Source organism: Arachis hypogaea, chromosome 16 (assembly GCF_003086295.3).
Source record: "Arachis hypogaea cultivar Tifrunner chromosome 16, arahy.Tifrunner.gnm2.J5K5, whole genome shotgun sequence".
Lineage (NCBI taxonomy): Eukaryota > Viridiplantae > Streptophyta > Magnoliopsida > Fabales > Fabaceae > Arachis > Arachis hypogaea.
This window is the reverse complement of record NC_092051.1, coordinates 119,546,698-119,567,443: the sequence shown is the minus strand read 5'-3', so window position 1 is coordinate 119,567,443 and position 20,746 is coordinate 119,546,698. Positions and strand designations below refer to the sequence as shown.

Genomic DNA, 20,746 nt, shown 5'->3' with positions numbered 1-20,746 from the left:
TTTATCTATTTTATCACAAACCGTCATAGGGATCTTCATAGTTTACATGCAGTAACTAGGAATGGTTGATAACACCGATTGGATAAGAGTGTATTTCCCTGCAAAAGATAAAGATTTTTTGTTCCAGCTAGATAGCTTGGTTTGCATGCAGTCAAGGATGAACTGAAAATGACGCTGGTTACACTTCTCCGTGATCAAGGGTACTCCTAGGTATTTTTTCAGATTAGCTGTCAGGGTCATTCTAAGCTCTTGCTTAATTGATGCCTAATATTATGATTAACATTCTTAGAGAAGTAGACACAAGACTTGTGGAAGCTGATTCTTTGTCCTAAGCTCTCGCAAAAAGTGTGTAAGGTCTCCTTAATTGTTCGCACTTGTTCACTAGAAGCTTTAGCAAAGAGAACCAAATCGTCTGCAAAACAAAGATGAGATATTTTAGGTCCATTTCTACAAAGAGCTATTGGCTCTCATTTTTTATCAGCAACTAGTTTATTAATAAGGTGGGATAAATGCTTAATACAAAGAACAAAAAGATAAGGTGAGAGAGGGTCTCCCTGTCTAATCCCTCTTGTTGGGGAGAACGTCTCAGAGGGTGATCCATTCCAAAGGAGATTCATGGTGGGAGTAGAAATGCAATGGGCAGTGACATTAGTGATTCCTTCTGGGATACCAACATTTTTTAAAGTATCCACCACAAAATTCCAGTTTAACTTGTCGTAGGCCTTCTCGAGGTCGATCTTTATAGCCATGATTTCTTTTCCTTGATTCCTATTACACATGGTGTGAACCACCTCCTGTACTACTAGAATATTGTCTGCACTTATTCTACCAGAAATAAAATTAGATTGAGTGTTAGAAATAAGCACATGCATATAAATTTTAAGTCTAGAGGCAATAATTTTATTGACCATTTTCTAGCAAATATTATATAGACTGATAGATCTAAAATGAATTACATTTTTTGGTACAAAAATTTTAGAAATGATTGTAATAGGAGTCTGGTTAACTTCATTAATATTTATGGGTTAATGAAAAATAGATGTCACCCAGTTTGTGAGGGATTCAGCAATAATATTCCAAGACTACTGGAAAAATTTTACTGGAATACCATCACTTTCTGAGGCCTTTCAGCTTCTCATATCAAAAATGGCAGCTTTAACTTCCTCTTGAGAGACCCCTTTTGAAATATCAGCATAATCCCAGCTAACAAGTTTAGGAAAACAGCCAGATAGGGGAAAAAGATTGTAGTTTGAATCCATAGAGTATAGGATCTTGAAAAAATCAACCCCCCATCTCTTTAGCTTCTCAACATTATCGATACATTCTCCTGAATCATTCTTAAGGGCTGTTATCTTATTCCTTTTCCTTCTACCATTTGCTCTCTGATGGAAGTATCTAGTATTTTTATCACCAAACTTGATGTTGTTACTCCTTGATAGCTGTTGCCAATAGAATTTCTGTTGCACTACAATGCCCTCATACTCCTGCCAGAGCTTCTTTTGGATCTTATCAAAGAAATGATTCGGATTGAAAAAAAGACTGTAGGTGATTCCCTCCAATCTTGATAGGATTCTTTGTTTTTTTCCTGAAAATATTGCCAAAGACTTCTTTATTCCAAGTTTTAGCTTCATGCATGAAATTGGAAATATTCATAGTAAATCTATTTTTATTGTCCAAACTTCTTTTAACAAGGTTATTATAGTCCTCATGAAGGACCCACGAAGCAAGGAACCAAAACGGTTTGTAGCCCTCATCTAGAGTAGCCATCTGAAAATCAAGGAAAATAGGAAGACGGTCGGATTTAAGTTTAGAAAAATGTTTAATCCCAACGTCTTTAAAACGGTTAGTAAAATCAAGGTTGCTAAGAAAACGGTCTAGTCTTTTCTTAATATTATTCCTTTGCCAAGTAAAAGGAGACCCTGAAAAGCCTAAATCATTTAGTTCACACTTATTAATATAGTTTAAAAAACTACTAGTATCTATGGATAGGTTGGAAGAACCCCCTGAGTCACCAAGAGTAAGAGTTGAGTTGAAGTCTCCCCCTAAGCACTAAAGTCCAGTTAAATTTTTTGCAATGTCTTCAATAATCTCCTAAAGTGCTCTCCTGTTCGCTACCTGGGGGCTTCTGTATAGGGCAGTGAAAAACCAAGGAGCCTCATCTCCCTATTGAACTTCTAGGTGGACCAGTTGTTTATGAACCAGAATTGGTTTAGCCTTCCAAAGAGTCGATTTCCATAAACCCCATATTCCTCCTGAGAAGCTTTCAGCCTCACTTACACACGAAACATCAAAGCCAAGCCTTTTGATGACATTCTCAGCCTTCCTGCCAAATATGTGAGTCTCCAAAAGGATGCACAAACTAGATTTGTATCTAAAATTTAAATATGATATGATAGTATGAAACCCCTTTGCAGAGGCTCCTCTAGAATTCCAAATAATTATGTTCATCATAACAATATAAAAAAATAAAGTAAAACTAGAAACCCAACACTACAACAAATAAGGATTTTCGCAACGGTCAAAAACCGTTACCGTAGACTGAAAAATCGTTCCTAAAACTTTAGGCAACGCGTTGGCAACGGTTTTTGACCTGTGCAAATTAAACAAGAGAGAAGAAATTCCATATTCCAAGACTAACAGGGGGCTATCAAGCTTCCATATTTTGGACAGAGTTAACTTCTGATTTGACTCCATTGGGAGGAACAACATTCTGCATCTGCATCTTTGTAATCATATCAGTAGATGCAATTATGGCGTCGGCTTGTTCAGGTGGTTCATCTTTGTAAGTGCTAACTTGTTCCCCTTTCGTTGCCTCCTCCATAATTTTAGATATGAGTAGAGCTGAGTTAGGGTCCAAGTTTTCATTAGTGGAGATGATATGTCCTTCTATTTGTTTACTGTAAATGTCTTTACCAAGCCTGCTGGACTGTTGCAAGCACTCTTGATGATTGTCAACTTTTTTTGCCATATAGATTTGATTTTGTTGATACGTTTCCTAGAACGAAAGTTGAGTTTGCTGTTTTCCTTTATTACTTCTGTTTGAAACTTGGCTTGCCTGGTTTGTTTTACTTTGATCATTATTCTTGAGTCTGATGGGAATATTTCTGTGCTTTGTTTAGATCCAAATTTGGCATTCCTTTAACTGGATTCCTCCCTAGTGTGTGGCTGCATTTCCTTTTTGGTTGCTGCTTTGACATTTTTTTGGCTAGGTTGATTTTTTTCTTAGCTAGGTTGATTCTTTCCTACCTTAGCTTTCTCAACCTCGTCACTTGCTCTTTCCTAATTCAGGATTTTAAATCTGGATCCATACCCTTTCTTATCTTTGACGTTAATTGTCTCATTAATTTTTTTATTCTTTTTCCTTTGAGCTTTTCTGATTACCTTCCATGGGCCAAAGGGGCTTTCTTTACTTGTTTGAGCACGATCCATTATTGGAATAGACAGCTGGAGGGGTTAGTTTTGGTGTGGGTCAACAACAGTATCTTTGGAATTTTCATTAATGATACCAGGATTTTCTCCCCCAATTTTCTCTTTCCCTTTTTGCATATTCTAAAGATTCTGTTCAAGCTTCTGGTTGCCGCTGGCATTGTTGTTCACCTTGTGGTAGTTCTGACTATCATCACCATTCTGAACTGATTTTTTTTCCTGTGTCCGGCTTTTTCAATTCTGGACAATTGTCCACCTTATGCCTGTATCTTCCACAACTAAAGCAGATTTGATGCAAACCTTCATATACCAAATAAAACTCTTTTCCTAAAGTTGTAAAAGATGGAATCAATTACTTCCTCAAATCAATTTCTACACAGATTCACGCAAATTTTTCTCTCGAGTGAATGGATGTGAGCTCATCAACCTGAAGCATGGTCCCCAAAGTTTTTTCCACCTTCCATAGGAAATATCTATTATAGAGTTTTGCCGGAAGGTTAGGAATACGAATTCAAACCACCACTTTTTGGACTTTCGTCTCTTGAGGCATGAACAAAGGTCTCCATATTTGAATTAACAAATAATGGTCAGCTATCATCCAAGGACCTTCAAATAAGGCATGCGCGTAGTCATCTTGATTAGAAAATCTAACCAGAAAGAATTTCCTTGCAAATTCATCACTCTGGTAGTTTCTTTTATAGCCCACCGCTTGTTTATCCATCGTACCATGGCCTGCAGATTAATTTTTTTCCCTAAAGGTTTGACAATTAGGGCCTGTTTCTATGGCCTACACTAGTTATTATATTCTTCAAAAGTGACCTCAATGTTAGGTTTAGGATTGAAGAGAGCTTGATCACTAAGATTCAAATCCAAGGACTCACTCTCTGACATGTACTCTTCTGCCACCATCTCCACTATGTCCTTTAGGTTTAGCTTTTCCAGGCCATCACCAACCAATCTATCTCTATAGGAGACTTTCAGTAGTTGAGTGGAGGTGGTTTCTAGTACTATTTCAGCATCTGACATTTTCTCATTCGTTTCCATTATAGCCTCAGGGGGCTCCTACTCCATACACACATCTGGTTGTTCTATGCCATGCATCTTGACTTTTTTTTGTGCTTCTTGTTACTAAGTCTTCTTCCTCTGGAGATCTCTTTTTCCTCTTCGACAAAAATGTCCCTGAAAAAAGTTATTGACAAAACAGTCATTGAATAATTTGAAAATGCGACAAAAACAATCAATAAATTATATTTATTATAAGTGACAAAAAGCTTTCGTATTTAACAAACAGCTAATCCATTTAATCTAAATTTTTGTGCCAATTTTTGAATAAATATTTAGAAAATGCTAACAAAAATTATAGCAAAATTTGATCTGTAGATTTTTTTTCCTATTTTTCAAAAGAAATTAGTTATTCACAATTAAAAAAGAATTCACTTGACATAAAAGTATAAAATTTTGAGAATAAAAAGATCTTATTTTCTAATGATATTTGAGAATAAAATTTTATGTTGTGTACCAAAATTTATGTAATGTACATATTTTGTTAGTTGAGTATTAAAGTTTTGGAAATGTGGTTGTTCAAAAATTTGTGCTGTGCATCAAAATTTTTGTGCTATAGTTTTTTGAATATATATAGGAAAAGAAGAAGATGATAACGAAGGAGGATGAAAAAGAAAAATGAGGAGAAAAAAAATTAAATAAGAGAGGAAGAAGAAGACAGCGGTGGCAACAGTAACGATAACAACAACGTTGAGGAAAGAAACTGCAAGATAAGAAGACGACAACGATTATAATGAAGGAAGAGGAGGAGGAGATGAAGAAAGAGAAAGCAAACTCATAATAACTTAGTTAGAGATTTAGTTTAAAAAATGCTTGAATACCTAGTTTTATTGTTAAAAAAATAGAAACAATTTTTTTAATATTTAAAAGTTATTTTAAAAAACCTATTAAAATGTGAAATAATTTTTTCATTTAAAAAAGATATTTTATAAAAGGAAAGAAAATAAGTGTATTTTTGTTTTCTTTGAGACAAATGTGTTTGTTGGATTTTTATTTTCTAAGGACAGGCCTAATTGAAAAATAGTTCATAGGAGAAATAAAGAACCACAAAATTTTGGGTAAAATAATAAATAAATTTGTAAAAATTTACACTTCAGATAGATTAGTTTAAAAAAAAAAAACTAATGAAATCCTCTATAATAACATACATGGACAAATTATGTTGAAATTAAAATATTTTATATTGATCATAGAGACTAATATAGAGGTAATATATCTATGTATATTATCATAAAAAATTTCGTTAGTATTTCTTTTTAGACTAATTTGTCGTAAATCTTGAAGGAATAATTTGTCACTTTTTCCAAAATTTTAACATTGCAACCGTTCCTCAGCCCAACTAAGAGTCACAAATGAAATCATTGAAATGGCTAACGGATGTCCAAAAACAATGCCTAACGGATCTGGCATTTGCACCAAATGTTTTTTTTGGTCTTGCCATTTCCAACAAAATTAAGCATGCGTATGCGTTGAAATCATTACTAGCTCCAAGATCAGTCAATCATCTCCTACGTTTTCTGAAATCACAAATTTCCGGCGGCCAAATTCCCGGAGGCGAAGGCCCTAGAACTATACCTTGAAGCAAAAAGTTCAATTCCAAATTGTGTAGTTGAAAAATTTTTTTTTTCTTGGGTCAGGTGTAGTTGAAAATCTTCAAGCTTCAATTGGAAAATGGAACCCATATTTTTTGGAGGCGCTTCGAACAAAAATGGGTCTTAAGCCCAATATAATTTTGAAATTAATACTGGGCTTTGTCGAGGACCATAAACTGAATCCGAACTTCGGACATATAATTCGGGGAGGATGGTAGATCCACTTCCCCATCCGGGTCTGCTTCGTGAACTACGAGGAACGAAAAGCGGAAGCGAACGAAAACGCACGATTTCTCCGAGGAAGGAAGTGTTATATTGTAACACAGTTGTGTGAAGAAAAAGTTAGGCGTTTCTCTTTCTCTCTGTGTGTGTGCTTATGGCTTCAGGAACACTGCAAACGACGTCGTCGAGATTGGTCTCTTTACCGAACGCTTCGGTGGTGAAGGTTTCGATTCCTACGAAGAGAACGCTGATCAATTTTCGGTCCAATGGTTCCATTTCAAGCTTGACGAATAACATAACAACTCACGCCGTTTCCCGCAATGGCTCCATTTCTAGCTGCGCCTCCAACATGGTTAGTCACCAGTCAATTAGGTTCTTGTTCGATTCTTTGCGTTTATTTTGGATCATATATATTTTCTATTACGAGAATTGTAATGAAAATTATAGTTATTGAAGTGTTGGATTTGCTAGCGAAAATATAGCCACTCGTAGAAAACTGTAATAAAAATTAGGGGAATACCAAACAACAAGTACTCAACCAGAATTGAGAATTTTATTGTGAAAATGATCCCTATGGACTTTACTTAATTACTATAGGATTGGGCTGGAAATTTCTATGAGCTATTGCAACGATTAAATAAGAGTTGCTTGATTGTTGTAATACGTCTGTTTATGTATTTATTTATTAAGGGTGTATTTAGTATTTAGGGTAGAACGAATTTCGCTGAATTCCTTGTCATTGTTATAGTCTTTGGGTAGTGATTAAGAAGGCTGGTAGAGAAGCTTAGGTTAGATGGAGATTGATCTAATGGGACAAGATTTATTCTTCTTGTTATAATGGAAACCTTTTTTTTTCTTTTGGTTTTTGCTTATTTTTCATATTCGATAAGTCATTCGATCAACTATACCTATTGGAAAAGTCTCGTAGGATTGCCATTTACGAATAATAAATTAGAGAAAGAAAAGAGAAAAAAAAAGGGGGGGGGGGGGATGGGGTCACTTCAATGACTTATGATCAGAAAAACGACGGTTCTATTTCTGAAATCCAATCACAGTTTGCCTAAACCATATTTGAGCTATTAGAACCTGAGAACTACATGGTAGTAAATAAATCTTGATTGCAAAATTTCATTTTTCTGTACCTGCTATTTTTTTACACATCAGTAGTAAAGCCTAGGAAGGGAGAATACCTTGTAAAAGCTACATAACTTTTCTGATGAAGTATTACAATGTGGGATTATGTTCCTTTCTCGGATTTTCATTCACATTTGAGAATGTGTTCCAGAGTACCTGCATACAGAAGTTTGGTTTGCACTTAATGTACCTCATAGATAACTATTTCCTATTGTTTCAGTCTGTGTCAAGTTTGAAGGCAGATGAGAACAGACGCAAGAGTAATCTTGAATCTCTCTTTTGCTATGATAAGGCCATCCCAGAAGAAATAATTGAGAAGCCTGTTGGACTATCTTTGACTGAGAAAGATATCGGTAACAATCCCCGATGCACTGATTGCGAAGCTAAAGGTGCTGTGCTTTGCATCACTTGTGCTGGTTCTGGCCTATATGTTGACTCCATATTGGAAAGCCAGGGCATAATTGTCAAAGTTCGTTGCTTAGGTATGTTCTGGTGCAAACATAGATATCTCATATGCTGCCGAATTTCTTTTCCATACACCTCGTGTTCAACCGTTGCTGCATCTTGTAGTTTTCTTATTAAGATAAATAAAAGCATTTTCTTGATGGATCTACTTGATCTTATGGATGGCTAATTTCAGTTTATAGTTGAAACTTCTACACTTTGTTGATTGTTAGATGAACCATTTGGGGTTGACGAGTTGTGACTTGGGCATCTAAGAGGTTTGAACGAATCCATATTTAAAAGGTTTTAAAACTTTTTGATAGATAGAGAGGTTATGACATTAATTAAAATAAGCTTCATATATGAGTTGATGAACTTGATGCGACATTCCACTTATTTCTATGTTGAAACACTTGTGTGCTTATTAATTATTAATATCGAATTGTCTGTTGAGAATCTTTGTTGCAAACCCTTTTTCACTTTGATAACTTTCACCATATAGGTTGTGGAGGAACAGGTAATATGATGTGTACGGAATGCGGGGGACGGGGTCATCTGGGACCAAAATGATGTGAGCTTGATACCTTGTATTTCGTTGTAGCACCGTATACATATTTGCTTGGTATAGCTTGTGAGTCATCATTATTCTTTTTCACAAATCAATTATTTGTTGTGACTGGGAACTAAGGCATCTACTTAAATTCTTTTCATGATTCGCTTCCCGACAACGATCTAAAGGCTCTGGCTATAATATTTATTCTCAGCTATGAGGACTAAAGCTTTCATTTGTTGCACAGATGATTATATCATATGTAGAAAGTTATATAGTTGATTTATTTCTGAGAAGAATATCGTATGAATTAATGATCAATATGTAGAATAAGTTTATGGTGTATTTCATCAAAGTTATTTACTAAAAATTAGTATGACTGGTGTCAATTCTTTATTACTTCAATACTGACATGCATCTGTCTGTTTATTCTATGGAATATATTCACACAAAATCATGAACCACATTAGAAATATCTGTCACAAATCACGATTGATGACTGCATCAGAAATCTTTATGTACAATACCAAAAAAAAAAATTGTTCTTACAAGTGTGTGGTCAGTATCATTTTATCTTGGAGATATTGCAGCTATGTTGGTTTACTCTCCTTCAGTATATATGTTCAGCTGAAAAAAATTGTTAATTCAGAATAGTTGCAGAGCTTGAGATCTTTGAATCTGCTCCAAGCGTGCTGGAATTGTTGAGTCGAATTGATCGTTCTCCGGATTCTCTCCGTAGGCAACATAGTATGCCGCAACACATGCCTGTAGCCACCCCATTGCCAATCGACACTGCATCAAGACATCAGTACCATAGTCAGTATCCATGAAAAGAGTAATAAGAGTCTGAAAGTAGTGAGTGTAAGATGTAACCTAGTTCGTAGTCCTTACCATGAAATAGCCAATCAAGAAAGCATAAATGGATACTTCCAGGGCATAGCTCTGATGCATCACAAGGATCCAAATTCCACACACCATAGAACAAAATGCACCTACAGCTACTCCGCTAAGGAAACATAATGCTCCGGTTAGATCCGAGTCTATGAGTGGCAACATTCTAGCTCTAGTGAATATTTCCCAAATATCACCAGATGCGTCCACAAACTCTTTGTTATAGACTCCAATATGTACAAAACTCCATCGGTTCCCAAACTTCGGAAGAACGTTTACCATCCCCATATAAGAACTAACACAGCAAAACAGGATCTCATCTTCTCCTCCAAGTAGACTCATCGAGCGTCCAAAACCGCGGAAGAGAGTGAAGACTGGGAGAAGGATTGAGCCAATGGCGATACATCCAACAGAACGATTGATACTGTCACGAAGCGCCTCATAAGTATCCATGGGATTTCCAAGTATCTGCAGATATGTGACCCTTGAAATGGTGAGTTGTATTACATTCTTGAGAAACTGCATGGTCCATCCCAGGCTCAGCATAATCACCAAGATGAAAATGAAAGCCAATTTGAATTTGTCTTGAAGGGCTGTAGCTCCACCGATCCCGGATACAAGAAAACAGCAATAAAGGGTTCCAATTACAATTGTCGCGAGTACCAACACTCTGGTTTTAGCAGGTGGAAAAGCTGTTGAAACTGACAAGATATTCGTCGCATATTCGAATCTGGGTCTGGCCCAACAACCATAGAGGGATTGAGCTAATGCAGAACAGAAGGAAACTAATCCCACTATAAGACTAGTTGCTGTGCCCATGTACACAAACATCCCAGCCATTAAACATGTTAGCAGGGGACCTAGCCAAAATGCTGCCTTGAGTGCGTTTCTTGGGTAGCTGAAAGTGATCCATTGCCACATGAAACCGATTATTCCGCCACATGCCGTCGAAGCTAGAACTGGAGGGTACCACTTCATAGGGTGGAAATGCTGGCCGCCAGATTCCGAGGTCAGGCCATAAACAGTGATGAAGATCACTGTGGCTGCTGTTAGGAGCAAATGCAAGTAGAAAAGGATCTGAAAGATGATTCTCAATGACATTTTTGTTGTGTTTCCAAATCTTGTGCCTGCGCAAGAAGCCATAACGAAGTTTGACTTGATTTTCTTAACAAGAAAGCTCTACAAATATAACAAATGCAGTTGATGCGGAGCGATATATAATTATATATTACAGAATCTTGTTGCAAAAGTAACACTTAAGGAATAAGAAATTAAGAAAAAGGAGTTCAAACAAAAACAAAAGGAAAAAGAGAAAAAAATGATCAAAGGAAGAGAAAGAGATAAGAGATGCAAAACCTTTTATGGAGGAAGCTTGTGTTGTTGTTGACCTTCTTCTACTTCGATGATCTCTGTGGTGTATTCGAGGTGATACACGATAACCAATTACAATGAAATGGCGATGCTTCTTAGAGTTTATTCTATCTTGAAGTGCACTCAGAAATCCCAATCTCCCATGATGAGTTTCTCTGATTTTCTTTCACTTTCTTTGTCCTCACGAATGAGAAAAACAAATGGATGAAACCTCTAATTTCTGAGACTCAAGTAAGCTTAAAATAATGGCTCAACTCTCGTGGGTTTAATCAATGCACGTTTTCCCACTTTATATACAAGCTACTTTTCTAGATTCTTTTTTATTCTTTTTATTGTTATTTACTTATTTTCCAACTGTAGTCTAAGCTAGAGTGAAGTTATTAAGTGTAACTACTAACTAGAACTGATGGCAAATAGGGTTTGTTGCGATGACCTGGCACGGGGCGGGAGATGGTGACGTTATGAAGAGGGAGAGGTTATGCTTCTCGTTCCTCTGGTTGTTAGTTTAGTGTCCACTTGTCAATGTTAGCTTCTTTCCCGGGAAAAAAACGGTTGCTGCTTTAGAATCCAACAGAAAAATTAGAAAACGGCATTTTTTGAAAGTGGTGCTTGTTTTTATTCTGTTCAACCGGTCAACTGCTATAACTTATTTCATGAAAATATCTGTCTAATGGCTAATATATATACAAAAATTATTTTATATATTGCTTTCAGTTTGGTTATGTATAGTTGCTTGGGCCAGACATTGGACTCATTGGTGGTGTCGAAGGCTTCTCGGACATGGCAAAATGCTGACTGTTCTTTCTTGGCGATGGTGAGATGCTGATAGCTCTTTCTCGGCCATGGCGAGATGCTGGGGTGGCGACACGTCCAAGGCCTGGCTTCAACGCTGCTCTCCTGCAGCTGTGTCTCTCGTAGACAGCGAGAAAGAAAGAGGGTGTCACGCGTTCTCCATGCATGGAATGTAGTTGTCCACCACCTGGTCACCCTCTATAAAATTCCTTCCTTCTCCTTGTCGTGGTCTCCGAAAATACGAAAGATAGAACAGTAATAAAACACTTAAGACAGAGTAGTGGTAGTGGTTTATAGTAGTAGTAATGGTAGTAAAATGAGATCAAAATTAGAGTCACGATAAGCGAAAATATGATTATATATTTATTTTATTGTTAGTGTTATTTTTTCTTTAAGTTATTAATATTCTTATCATTTTAAGTGTTAATGTTAAGACAATTTAATTAGTAATATTAATATTAAGATAATGTATGAATGTTAATATTAGAATGTAAAACACAAAAAATATATATTAGTTATGTAAAAATAATTTTTTTTAGAATGTGTTCCGAGGGTTACTTGAAATGGTGATTTGGGTCTGAACGTGAGGGCCAAACTCTTTTTGAGGTAGTGTCCGACTTGTGCTGGTGCTGAGATGTCGCCGTCCAGTTCCTCATGAGAAAGTGGGGGATGGTACCTGCAAGAGACTCCAATGCTTAAGTTAGCAAGGGTTTTAAGCAGATTTTTAGTAGATTGGGACTTGAATATACCTAAGGGGTGTCAGTGTTGATGCGTGCACATTTCTAGTATTTTTCTCTTAGAATTCCATTCAATAAACTAAGAGTTATTGCAAGATAAGCATTGATTTCATGATTAATTGAGCAATACTTTAAATTAGTATGCATTTATTGATTACAGGAGAATTTAGAAGAGAATTGATGAAGATTAAAGAAGAAAAAAGCCAGGAATAACAAAGAACAGAAATGGAGAAGCAAACAGAAACTTCTCTGGACTGAACAGAGAGCTTCACGTGCAACGTGGAGAAAGCAGCGTTCCACGCCAATTAAAGACACACTCCTAGGGGAACTAAGGCACTTCACGTGAGACGTGAGAGCGTTGGCGTACAACGCCAAAAAGGGAGCCGTGCGTACGCATGCACCATGTGTACGGACAAGTGGTGAAATTTGCACATTCATGCGTACGCAAGACCCCATTCCAACGTGGTGCGTAAAAGACTAGGCGTGGGACGTGAAGGCTTTCACGTAAGACGTGACCATCGTGCATATGCATGACCCGTGCGTACGCACAACAAGAAGAATTTGAGCAATCATGCGTACGCATGATGCATGCATATGCACGACTACATTTTTGCATGGGATGTGAGATTTTTCACGTGCCACGCCAGAACTAAAACAGATGCTACAATTAGAGAAATTCAAGGCCACGTACAATGTGGGCTTCTTCACGTGGTACATAGAGAAAACAGAGAGCAAAATGGATTAAGGTTGGGAATTAGGTTGCACACTGAGATCTCACATTGCACGCTGAGATCTCACGTGAGACGTGGGATCTTGAGTATCTTCCAAGACTCCAATTCAAGCCACTAAATCTTCAAATTTGTCATCATTCACTTGGTCACTTCAAGGCTCAACTCAAACCCACTAATCACAGCATTAATTGAGGATTTACAAGAGGAGAAGATTGAAAATTTTACTGGATGCAATCATTAATTAGTTAGATTTGATTTTGGTTTAGTTTTGATTCTGTTTAAGTTTTGAATTTGAATTTCATTAGGGTTAGTATTTAAGGAGAAGTGAGATACACTGAAAAGGGTTCTTACTCTCTCTTGGCTGGCAATTTACTTTTCGTAATTTAGGATTCTCTGAAAAATATGAGTGACTAATTCTCCTCGGTTAAGGTTAGGAGCTCTATTGATTCCATAGATTAATATACTAGATTTTTCTACCTTTGATTTATGCATTGATATCTTTTCAAGAATAGGTTTTCGTTCTTCATCTTAAAGAGTTTGAATGTGTTGGAAAACAATTCTTCTATGACTTGAATTCTCTTAATTTATTGATAAAGTTGATTAATTGAATTAAGATTGAAAACCAATTCTCACAACTCTTAAGTTTTGAAACTAGATTTGATAAGTGACATAAAATCCTAGGGAAGATTCTTACGAATTGTGTGGTTTATAAATTAGTAAACATGCTTAACTCTTTTTTTAAACAATTAACTAAGGGATTAGCAATTAATTATGTTAAAGAAAAATTGAATCACCAAGGGATTAGGGGTTGATTACTAATGATTTGCCATGAAAATATCCTTGCATAATTAAGGTGAAAAAGTGAAAAGTATTGATCCGGAAGTTTCAACATCTCTAAAACCTTAACTCTTTTAATTACATTACCTTTCAATACTCACCGTTTACTCTTGTTTCATTGCTATTTATGTTACAAGCTATTCAAAACCCTAATTTGATTGTCTGACTAGATTAATTGATTGACTATTACTTGCTTAATCCGTTGTTGAGTTAAAAAATTAACTAAATTAATTGATGATGACAAACATTATTTTATTTGGCAAAATAAATAATTAAATGTTGATTATTTGCAATTACATTGTGCTGATTATTTAAGATTAAGTGTTGCAGGCTAAAATGAATTGTTGCAACAGCATAATATAAAAGCAAGCAGCCCAAGTGGATGAAAACTAGAAACAAGGCTGGTGGGCTATAATATAAATAGAAGCCCAAAGTTGTTAAGAAAAGAAATTACTTGGGCTGAATATGAAGAAAGCCAACCCAAACCCGAGATGCTTACCCAAGTTGATCCCACCAAACTTCTCATACAAGATTGAAGTCTTCACTCTCTCTTATTACTTCGGTCAGCAACAAAACATTAGAAAGAGAGCTGTGTTCCTCCTACTACTTTTATCAGAGAAGAAAGAAAGAGAAAGCTTAATCATAAAGCAAAGATCTAATCACCCACATCAATCCATATTAATCTTAGTCAGAAATTAAAAGGTGATTTATTTTCATTTGCATGAAACTTACTTTCTTCACTTCATCTCAAATCTTCTGCAATACCATTTTTGGTTAAATGAAGAAAGAAGTATTTAATCTCTGCTGCTGTAAATCAATGGTTCACAAAGTTTCTTGGAGCCAAAGCACATTATTAATGATTCGGATTTGGGTTTACCACTGAACAACTTTCTCTTTGCTACTCAAATGTCTTCGGTCAAGCAAAAAGGAGACAGCTTGGAAATCCCTGATTTGGGATAAATGAAGAAAGCAATCTCTGTTTACCACTGCTGTACATCAATGGTCAAGATTATTTCTTGGGACCAAGAAGTATCTCAAGGGTTTAGATCTGGGTTCACTATTAAAAATAATTTTCTTTGCTTCCATGAGGCTTTCGGTCAAGAAAGAAGGTCAGACTCAAACTTCCAATTTGAGAATTAACTGGGAAAAAGGTGATGTGGTGTGTTGGTGAAGCACAGTGCTCAAGGAGTTGACCTAGGGAGGAGAACCCAGCAACATGCAAGGAGATAAAAGAAGATTTTCTGCTCATTCAGAAGCAAGGAGAGAAAACCAGAGTTTGAGAGTTGTGCTCTGAAAAGGAAGTTCCTCTACTTGGATAATGCTTTCTTTCAAAGAAGCATTCGGCCAATACTAAAGAACTCAAGCTGAGGTTTGCAAATCTGGTTTTGCACATAGCAAAGAGGTTGTTGATGAAGTCAATCTCCTTCATGTTTTACAGATTGTGATGTACTTTTCTATGTTTATCTTTCTGTAATTTCTTGTGAGAAAAGGCATTGTGAGAAAGCTCAAGTAAAAGCCATGAGTGGAAAAAGGCTGAGTGATACACTTGAGAGAAAAGCCTAGAGTTATTTTTTGATTTCTTTAGGTATGTCTATGTCTTGTATCTTGTACCTGTGAGGTATCCCTTTCTTAGTTGGGTTAGCACTAAGAGTGAATAGTTAGGTATTAGCATAGCCAAGGTCAAGTTAGGTTAGAACTTGAGTGTGAAAGGATTGGGTCAATCCTGTGAAATTGGTGTATGTAATACTGTTAACTATAGTGAAAATTCTTTCACAGTTGTGGAGGAAACTGGACGTAAGTTGCATAGCACAAGGCAACCGAACCAGGATACATGCTGGTGTTAGCTTTTCTCTTCTCTGTTGTGTTCTGTTTTTTGATATTTATGAGACAAAAATAAATTGTCTCATAAATTCCGCTGCTGAGTTCAAACAGAATCAGAATTGTAAGTTTGTTTTAAAAGGGGTCATAATAGCAACTTAAAAGGAAGGCATAGATTCAACCCCCCTTCTCTAAGCCTGCTACAACCTTCATCCGTTAATTCTCGTGGGATCGACACTCACTCATCGTGAGTTATTACTTGGTATGACCTGGTGCACTTGTTGGTGTTTTGTGGTTCGTGAAAATCGCATCAAGTGTATTTATAGTAGAGTGGGTAACCACCTTTTGGAGTAATTCCGCCTTTATAGGTGGATAACCATTCCCTTTATCTTGAAAATTTATTAAGATCTACATTTTAGAGGAGGTAGAGATAATAGGAGATATTTAGGGAAGTAGTTACTTATTTAAATAAGTAGAGCTGAACTTCCTTGTCGTACCCGACCTCTTAAGAGGTTAGATAAGTAGAAGGGGTCACCTATTTTGGGTGGGCCTTTATCCTTATTAGGCATGACTTTATTTTGGGCTAGTGTATGATCAATGCTCCTATTTGAGTTCGAGCTTTTATAAGGTTGGGCTTAAGCATTTGTGGCTCCAGTTTTCTTTGGCGGGTATGCTGTCTTCAAGAGGCCGGGTGCTCGATGTGTTTCAAAATTTTTGAAACGTTGCACCCTTAATGACATGGAGTACGTTACGCAGTAGTTTTCTTGGGATCTGTGTGTGACATTTAAAGAGGGGTGCGAAATGTCTTTTTTGCCCATTGTATCTTATAAATGCTTCACTTTTTCCTTCTTTCTTCTTTTTCATTTCTAAAACCTTTGCTTTCTCTCCTTCTTTCACTTTTGTTCCATCACTCAAGATTTCTCCATCTTGAATCTTTTGAGGATTTCGTATGTATTTCGAAGTGGATCATTCGTGTTTTTGCAGTATGGCGTGTCCTCCGTCTTCGTGTTTCTTCAAGATTGGTACTTTTTTCTGCCTTTTTCTCATTTTGTATTTTATTTTAATTGTTCTAGATAGTACCTGTATTTGCTTCGAATGACGGTTTGAAATGTTGTTTGTGACAAAGAATTTTATGTTTTCTTTAAAATTGTCACTACTCGAAACTCTTGAAATTGTCGTTACTTGATATTGTTGCTACGAATTTTGATATAGTTGTTTTGTCCCCAAATGGTGTCGCTTTTGCCTATTTGAAAGTGATGCCATTTTCATATCTTGAGTTTGTTTATGAGAAAACTTTTAAATTTGTATTTTCTTTTCTGTTGATAACAACCCAATTTCCTTTGTTTGGTGTTCGAGTTCTTTTGTGACGATTTCTTTGTTTATTGTATTGATAGGTATAGTTTTTATGTCTCAATCTATAATTCACAATATCTCAACCAAAGTTTCATCCAACGTAAACCAAGTAGATATAACTATCATTACTCACGTCCCTGCATCAGAAATCTTTATGTACAATACCAAAAAAGAAATTGTTCTTACAACTGTGTGGTCAGTATCATTTTATATTGGAGATATTGCAGCTAAGTTGGTTTACTCTCCTTCAGTAGATATGTTCAGCTGAAAAAATTTAGTTCAGAAGAGCTTGAGATCCTTGAATCTGCTCCAAGCGTGCTGGAATTGTTGAGTCGAATTGATCGCTCTCCGGATTCTCTCCATAGGCAACATAGTATGCCGCAACACATGCCTGTAGCCACCCCATTGCCAATCGACACTGCATCAAGACATCGGTACCATAGTCAGTATCCATGAAAAGAGTAATAAGAGTCTGAAAGTAGTGAGTGTAAAATGTAACCTAGTTCGTAGTCCTTACCACGAAATAGCCAATCAAGAAAGCATAAATGGATACTTCCAGGGCATAGCTCTGACGCATCACAAGGATCCAAATTCCACTCACCATAGAACAAAATGCACCTACAGCTACTCCGCTAAGGAAACATAATGCTCCGGTTAGATCCGAGTCTATGAGTGGCAACATTCTAGAGCTATTGAACATTTCCCAAGTATCTCGAGATGCGTGCACAAACTCTTTGTTATAGGCTCCAATATGTACAAAACTCCATCGGTTCACAAACTGCGGAAGAACGTTTACCAGCACCATAACACAGCAAAACAGGATCTCATCTTCTCCTCCAAGTAGACTCATCAAGCGTCCAAAACTGCGGAAGAGAGTGAAGACCGGGATAAGGATTGAGCCAATGGCAATACATCCACCAGAACGATTGATACTGTCACGAAGCGCCGCACAAGTATCCATGTGATTTCCAAGTATCTGCAGATATGTGACCCTTGAAATGGTGAGTTGTATTACATTCTTGAGAAACTGCATGGTCCATCCCAGGCTCAGCATAATCACCAAGATGAAAATGAAAGCCAATTTGAATTTGTCTTGAAGGGCTGTAGCTCCACCGATCCCGGATACAAGAAAACAGCAATAAAGGGTTCCAATTACAATTGTCGCGAGTACCAACACTCTGGTTTTAGCAGGTGGAAAAGCTGTTGAAACTGACAAGATATTCGTCGCGTATTCGAATCTGTGGCTGACCCAACAACCATAGAGGGATTGAGCTAATGCAGAACAGAAAGAAACTAATCCCACTATAAGACTAGTTGCTGTGCCCATGTACACAAACATCCCAGCCATTAAGCATGTTAGCAGGGGACCTAGCCAAAATGCTGCCTTGAGTGCGTTTCTTGGGTAGCTGAAAGTGATCCATTGCCACATGAAACCGATTATTCCGCCACATGCCGTCGAAGCTAGAACTGGAGGGTACCACTTCAAAGGGTGGAAATGTTGGCCGCCAGATTCCGTGGTCAGGCCATAAACAGTGATGAAGATCACTGTGGCTGCTGTTAGGAGCAAATGCAAGTAGAAAAGGATCTGAAAGATGATTCTCAATGACATTTTTGTTGTGTTTCCAAATCTTGTGCCTGCGCAAGAAGCCGTAACGAAGTTTGACTTGATTTTCTTAACAAGAAAGCTCTACAAATATAACAAATGCAGTTGATGCAGAGCGATATATAATTATATATTACAGAATCTTGTTGCAAAAGTAACACTTAAGGAATAAGAAATTAAGAAAACGGAGTTCAAACAAAAACAAAAGGAAAAAGAGAAAAAAATGATCAAAGGAAGAGATAGAGATAAGAGATGCAAAACCTTTTATGGAGGAAGCTTGTGTTGTTGTTGACCTTCTTCTACTTCGATGATCTCTGTGGTGTATTCGAGGTGATACACGATAGCCAGTTACAATGAAATGGCTATGCTTCTTAGAGTTTATTCTATCTTGAAGTGCACTCAGAAATCCCAATCTCCCATGATGAGTTTCTTTGATTTTCTTTCACTTTCTTTGTCCTCACGAATGAGAAAAAACAAATGCATGAAAACTCTAATTTCTGAGACTCAAGTAAGCTTAAAATAATGGCTCAACTCTCGTGGGTTTAATCAATGCACGTTTTCCCACTTTATATACAAGCTACTTCTCTAAATTCTTTTTTATTCTTTTTATTGTTATTTACTTATTTTCCAACTGTAGTCTAAGCTAGAGTGAAGTTATTAAGTGTAACTACTAACTAGAACTGATGGCAAATAGGGTTTGTTGCGATGACGTGGCACGGGGTGGGAGATGGTGACGTTATGAAGAGGGAGAGGTTTTGCTTCTCGTTCCTCTGGTTGTTAGTTTAGTGTCCACTTCTCAATGTTTGCTTCTTTCCCGGGAAAAAAACGGTTGCTGCTTTAGAATCCAACAGAAAAAATTAGAAAACGGCATTTTTTGAAAGTGGTGCTTGTTTTTATTCTGTTCAACCGGTCAACTGTTATAACTTATTTTCATAAAAATATCTGTCTAATGGCTAATAATATATCCAGAAATTATTTTATATATTGCTTTCAGTTTAGTAATGTATAGTTGCGTGGTACAGACGGGGGTTGGAGTTGGACCCATTGGTGGTGAAGAAGGCTTCTTGGACATGGCAAAATGCTGACAGTTCTTTCTTGGCGATGGCGAGTTGCTGGTAGCTCTTTCTCGGCGATGGGGAGATGCTGGAGTGGCAACACGCGTCCAAGGCTTGGCATCAACGTTGCTCTCCTGCAGATTTGTCTCTCGTAGACAACGAGCGAGAAAGAGAAAGGGTGGCACGCGCGCGTCCTCCATGCATAAAATGTAGTTGTTCACCAGCTGGTCACCCTCTATAAAACTCCTTCCTTCTCCTTCTCGTGGTCTCCGAAAATAAGGAAGATAGAACAGTGATAAAACACTGAGGATAGAGTAGTGGTAATGGTTTGTAGTAGTAGTAGTGGAGTGAGATCAAAATTAGAGTCACTAGCTATAAGTGAGAACCGAAAAAAAGAGTGAGTGTCTATTATTTATTTAAAAAAAATTGGTACGAAATTTAACTCTTCTAGAAGAATATATTGTTGCACATGTAAATCATCTTCAATATGTAAGTTATTATTTTATCAATTTATTTATATGAATATATTTATTTTATTGTTAGTGTTGTTTTTTCTTTAAGTTATTAATATTCTTATCATTTTAAGTGTTAATGTTAAGACAATTTAATTAGTAATATTAATATTAATATAATGAATGAATGTTAATATTAGAATGTAAAACACAAAAAAATATATATTAGTTATGTAAAAATATTTTTTTTAGTATGTGTTTCAAGAGTTACCTAAAACGGTGATTTGAGCTTAAACGTGAGGTCCAGACTCCTTCTGAGGCAGTGTCCGATTTGTGTTGGTGCCAAGGTGCTGCCGTCCAGGTTACTCGCAAGGAGGTGGTGAGTTATGAGTTAGAAAGAATTTTTTAATGTGAATCCAGAAGGGATTTCACAAACTATGCCTATGTGTGTTTTAGAGAGTTTGGTGATAGAGTCTTGTGTTGGACTACTATAAATGAGCCAAACGTGTTCGCCATCGGTGGTTATGATTCGGGAACAACCCCACCTCGGCGCTGCTCTCCCCCATTCTGTCATTCAACTGGCAACAAAGGGTAAACTCAACAATAGAGCCCTACTTGGCAGTTCACAATATCTTGTTATCTCATTCTTCAGCTGCAAGATTGTACAGAAGAAAGT

At 36.8% G+C, this 20,746-nt stretch overlaps 4 protein-coding genes across 5 annotated transcripts; 1 reads left to right on the top strand and 3 right to left on the bottom strand.

The window, feature by feature from the left end:
• Positions 1-1,127: 1,127 nt before the first annotated feature.
• Positions 1,128-1,631, bottom strand: LOC112757424 (uncharacterized). The gene has a single exon (XM_025806014.1). The coding sequence runs from the start codon at positions 1,629-1,631 to the stop codon at positions 1,128-1,130; it is 504 nt and encodes a 167-aa protein (XP_025661799.1).
• A 4,591-nt stretch (positions 1,632-6,222) lies between these two features.
• Positions 6,223-8,806, top strand: LOC112754752 (uncharacterized). Of its 2 annotated transcripts, none has more exons than XM_025802504.2 (3): positions 6,223-6,654; positions 7,657-7,918; positions 8,383-8,806. In XM_025802504.2, exons 1-3 carry the CDS (start codon positions 6,457-6,459, stop codon positions 8,448-8,450), a joined length of 528 nt encoding a protein of 175 aa, XP_025658289.1. In that variant the 5' UTR covers positions 6,223-6,456; the 3' UTR covers positions 8,451-8,806. The 2 variants fall into 2 exon arrangements, 1 of the variants encoding a protein (XP_025658289.1); XR_011874445.1 differs by having other exon boundaries at positions 6,285-6,654; positions 7,657-8,158.
• A 269-nt stretch (positions 8,807-9,075) lies between these two features.
• LOC112754751 (protein PNS1) lies at positions 9,076-10,464 on the bottom strand. Its single transcript, XM_025802502.3, has 2 exons — positions 9,322-10,464; positions 9,076-9,222 (listed from the first exon to the last, which is right to left on the bottom strand). Exons 1-2 carry the CDS (start codon positions 10,462-10,464, stop codon positions 9,076-9,078), a joined length of 1,290 nt encoding a protein of 429 aa, XP_025658287.1.
• Positions 10,465-17,234: 6,770 nt separating this feature from the next.
• On the bottom strand, positions 17,235-19,818 carry LOC112754750 (uncharacterized). The gene is made up of 3 exons (XM_072220630.1): positions 19,588-19,818; positions 17,562-18,647; positions 17,235-17,432 (listed from the first exon to the last, which is right to left on the bottom strand). Exons 1-3 carry the CDS (start codon positions 19,816-19,818, stop codon positions 17,235-17,237), a joined length of 1,515 nt encoding a protein of 504 aa, XP_072076731.1.
• Positions 19,819-20,746: the final 928 nt, after the last annotated feature.

Coding starts and splice junctions, on each gene's coding strand:
- LOC112757424 (XM_025806014.1), bottom strand. CDS start 1,631: ATGAAGCTAAAACTTGGAATAAAGAAGTCTTTGGCAATATTTTCAGGA.
- LOC112754752 (XM_025802504.2), top strand. CDS start 6,457: ATGGCTTCAGGAACACTGCAAACGACGTCGTCGAGATTGGTCTCTTTA. Junction 6,655..7,656: donor CTAGCTGCGCCTCCAACATG/GTTAGTCACCAG, acceptor CTATTGTTTCAG/TCTGTGTCAAGTTTGAAGGC. Junction 7,919..8,382: donor TGTCAAAGTTCGTTGCTTAG/GTATGTTCTGGT, acceptor TTCACCATATAG/GTTGTGGAGGAACAGGTAAT.
- LOC112754751 (XM_025802502.3), bottom strand. CDS start 10,464: ATGGCTTCTTGCGCAGGCACAAGATTTGGAAACACAACAAAAATGTCA. Junction 9,223..9,321: donor TCTTGATTGGCTATTTCATG/GTAAGGACTACG, acceptor GTCTTGATGCAG/TGTCGATTGGCAATGGGGTG.
- LOC112754750 (XM_072220630.1), bottom strand. CDS start 19,818: ATGGAGGACGCGCGCGTGCCACCCTTTCTCTTTCTCGCTCGTTGTCTA. Junction 18,648..19,587: donor TGGGTCCAACTCCAACCCCC/GTCTGTACCACG, acceptor TTATATTTGTAG/AGCTTTCTTGTTAAGAAAAT. Junction 17,433..17,561: donor TAGGTGCATTTTGTTCTATG/GTGAGTGGAATT, acceptor CACTACTTTCAG/ACTCTTATTACTCTTTTCAT.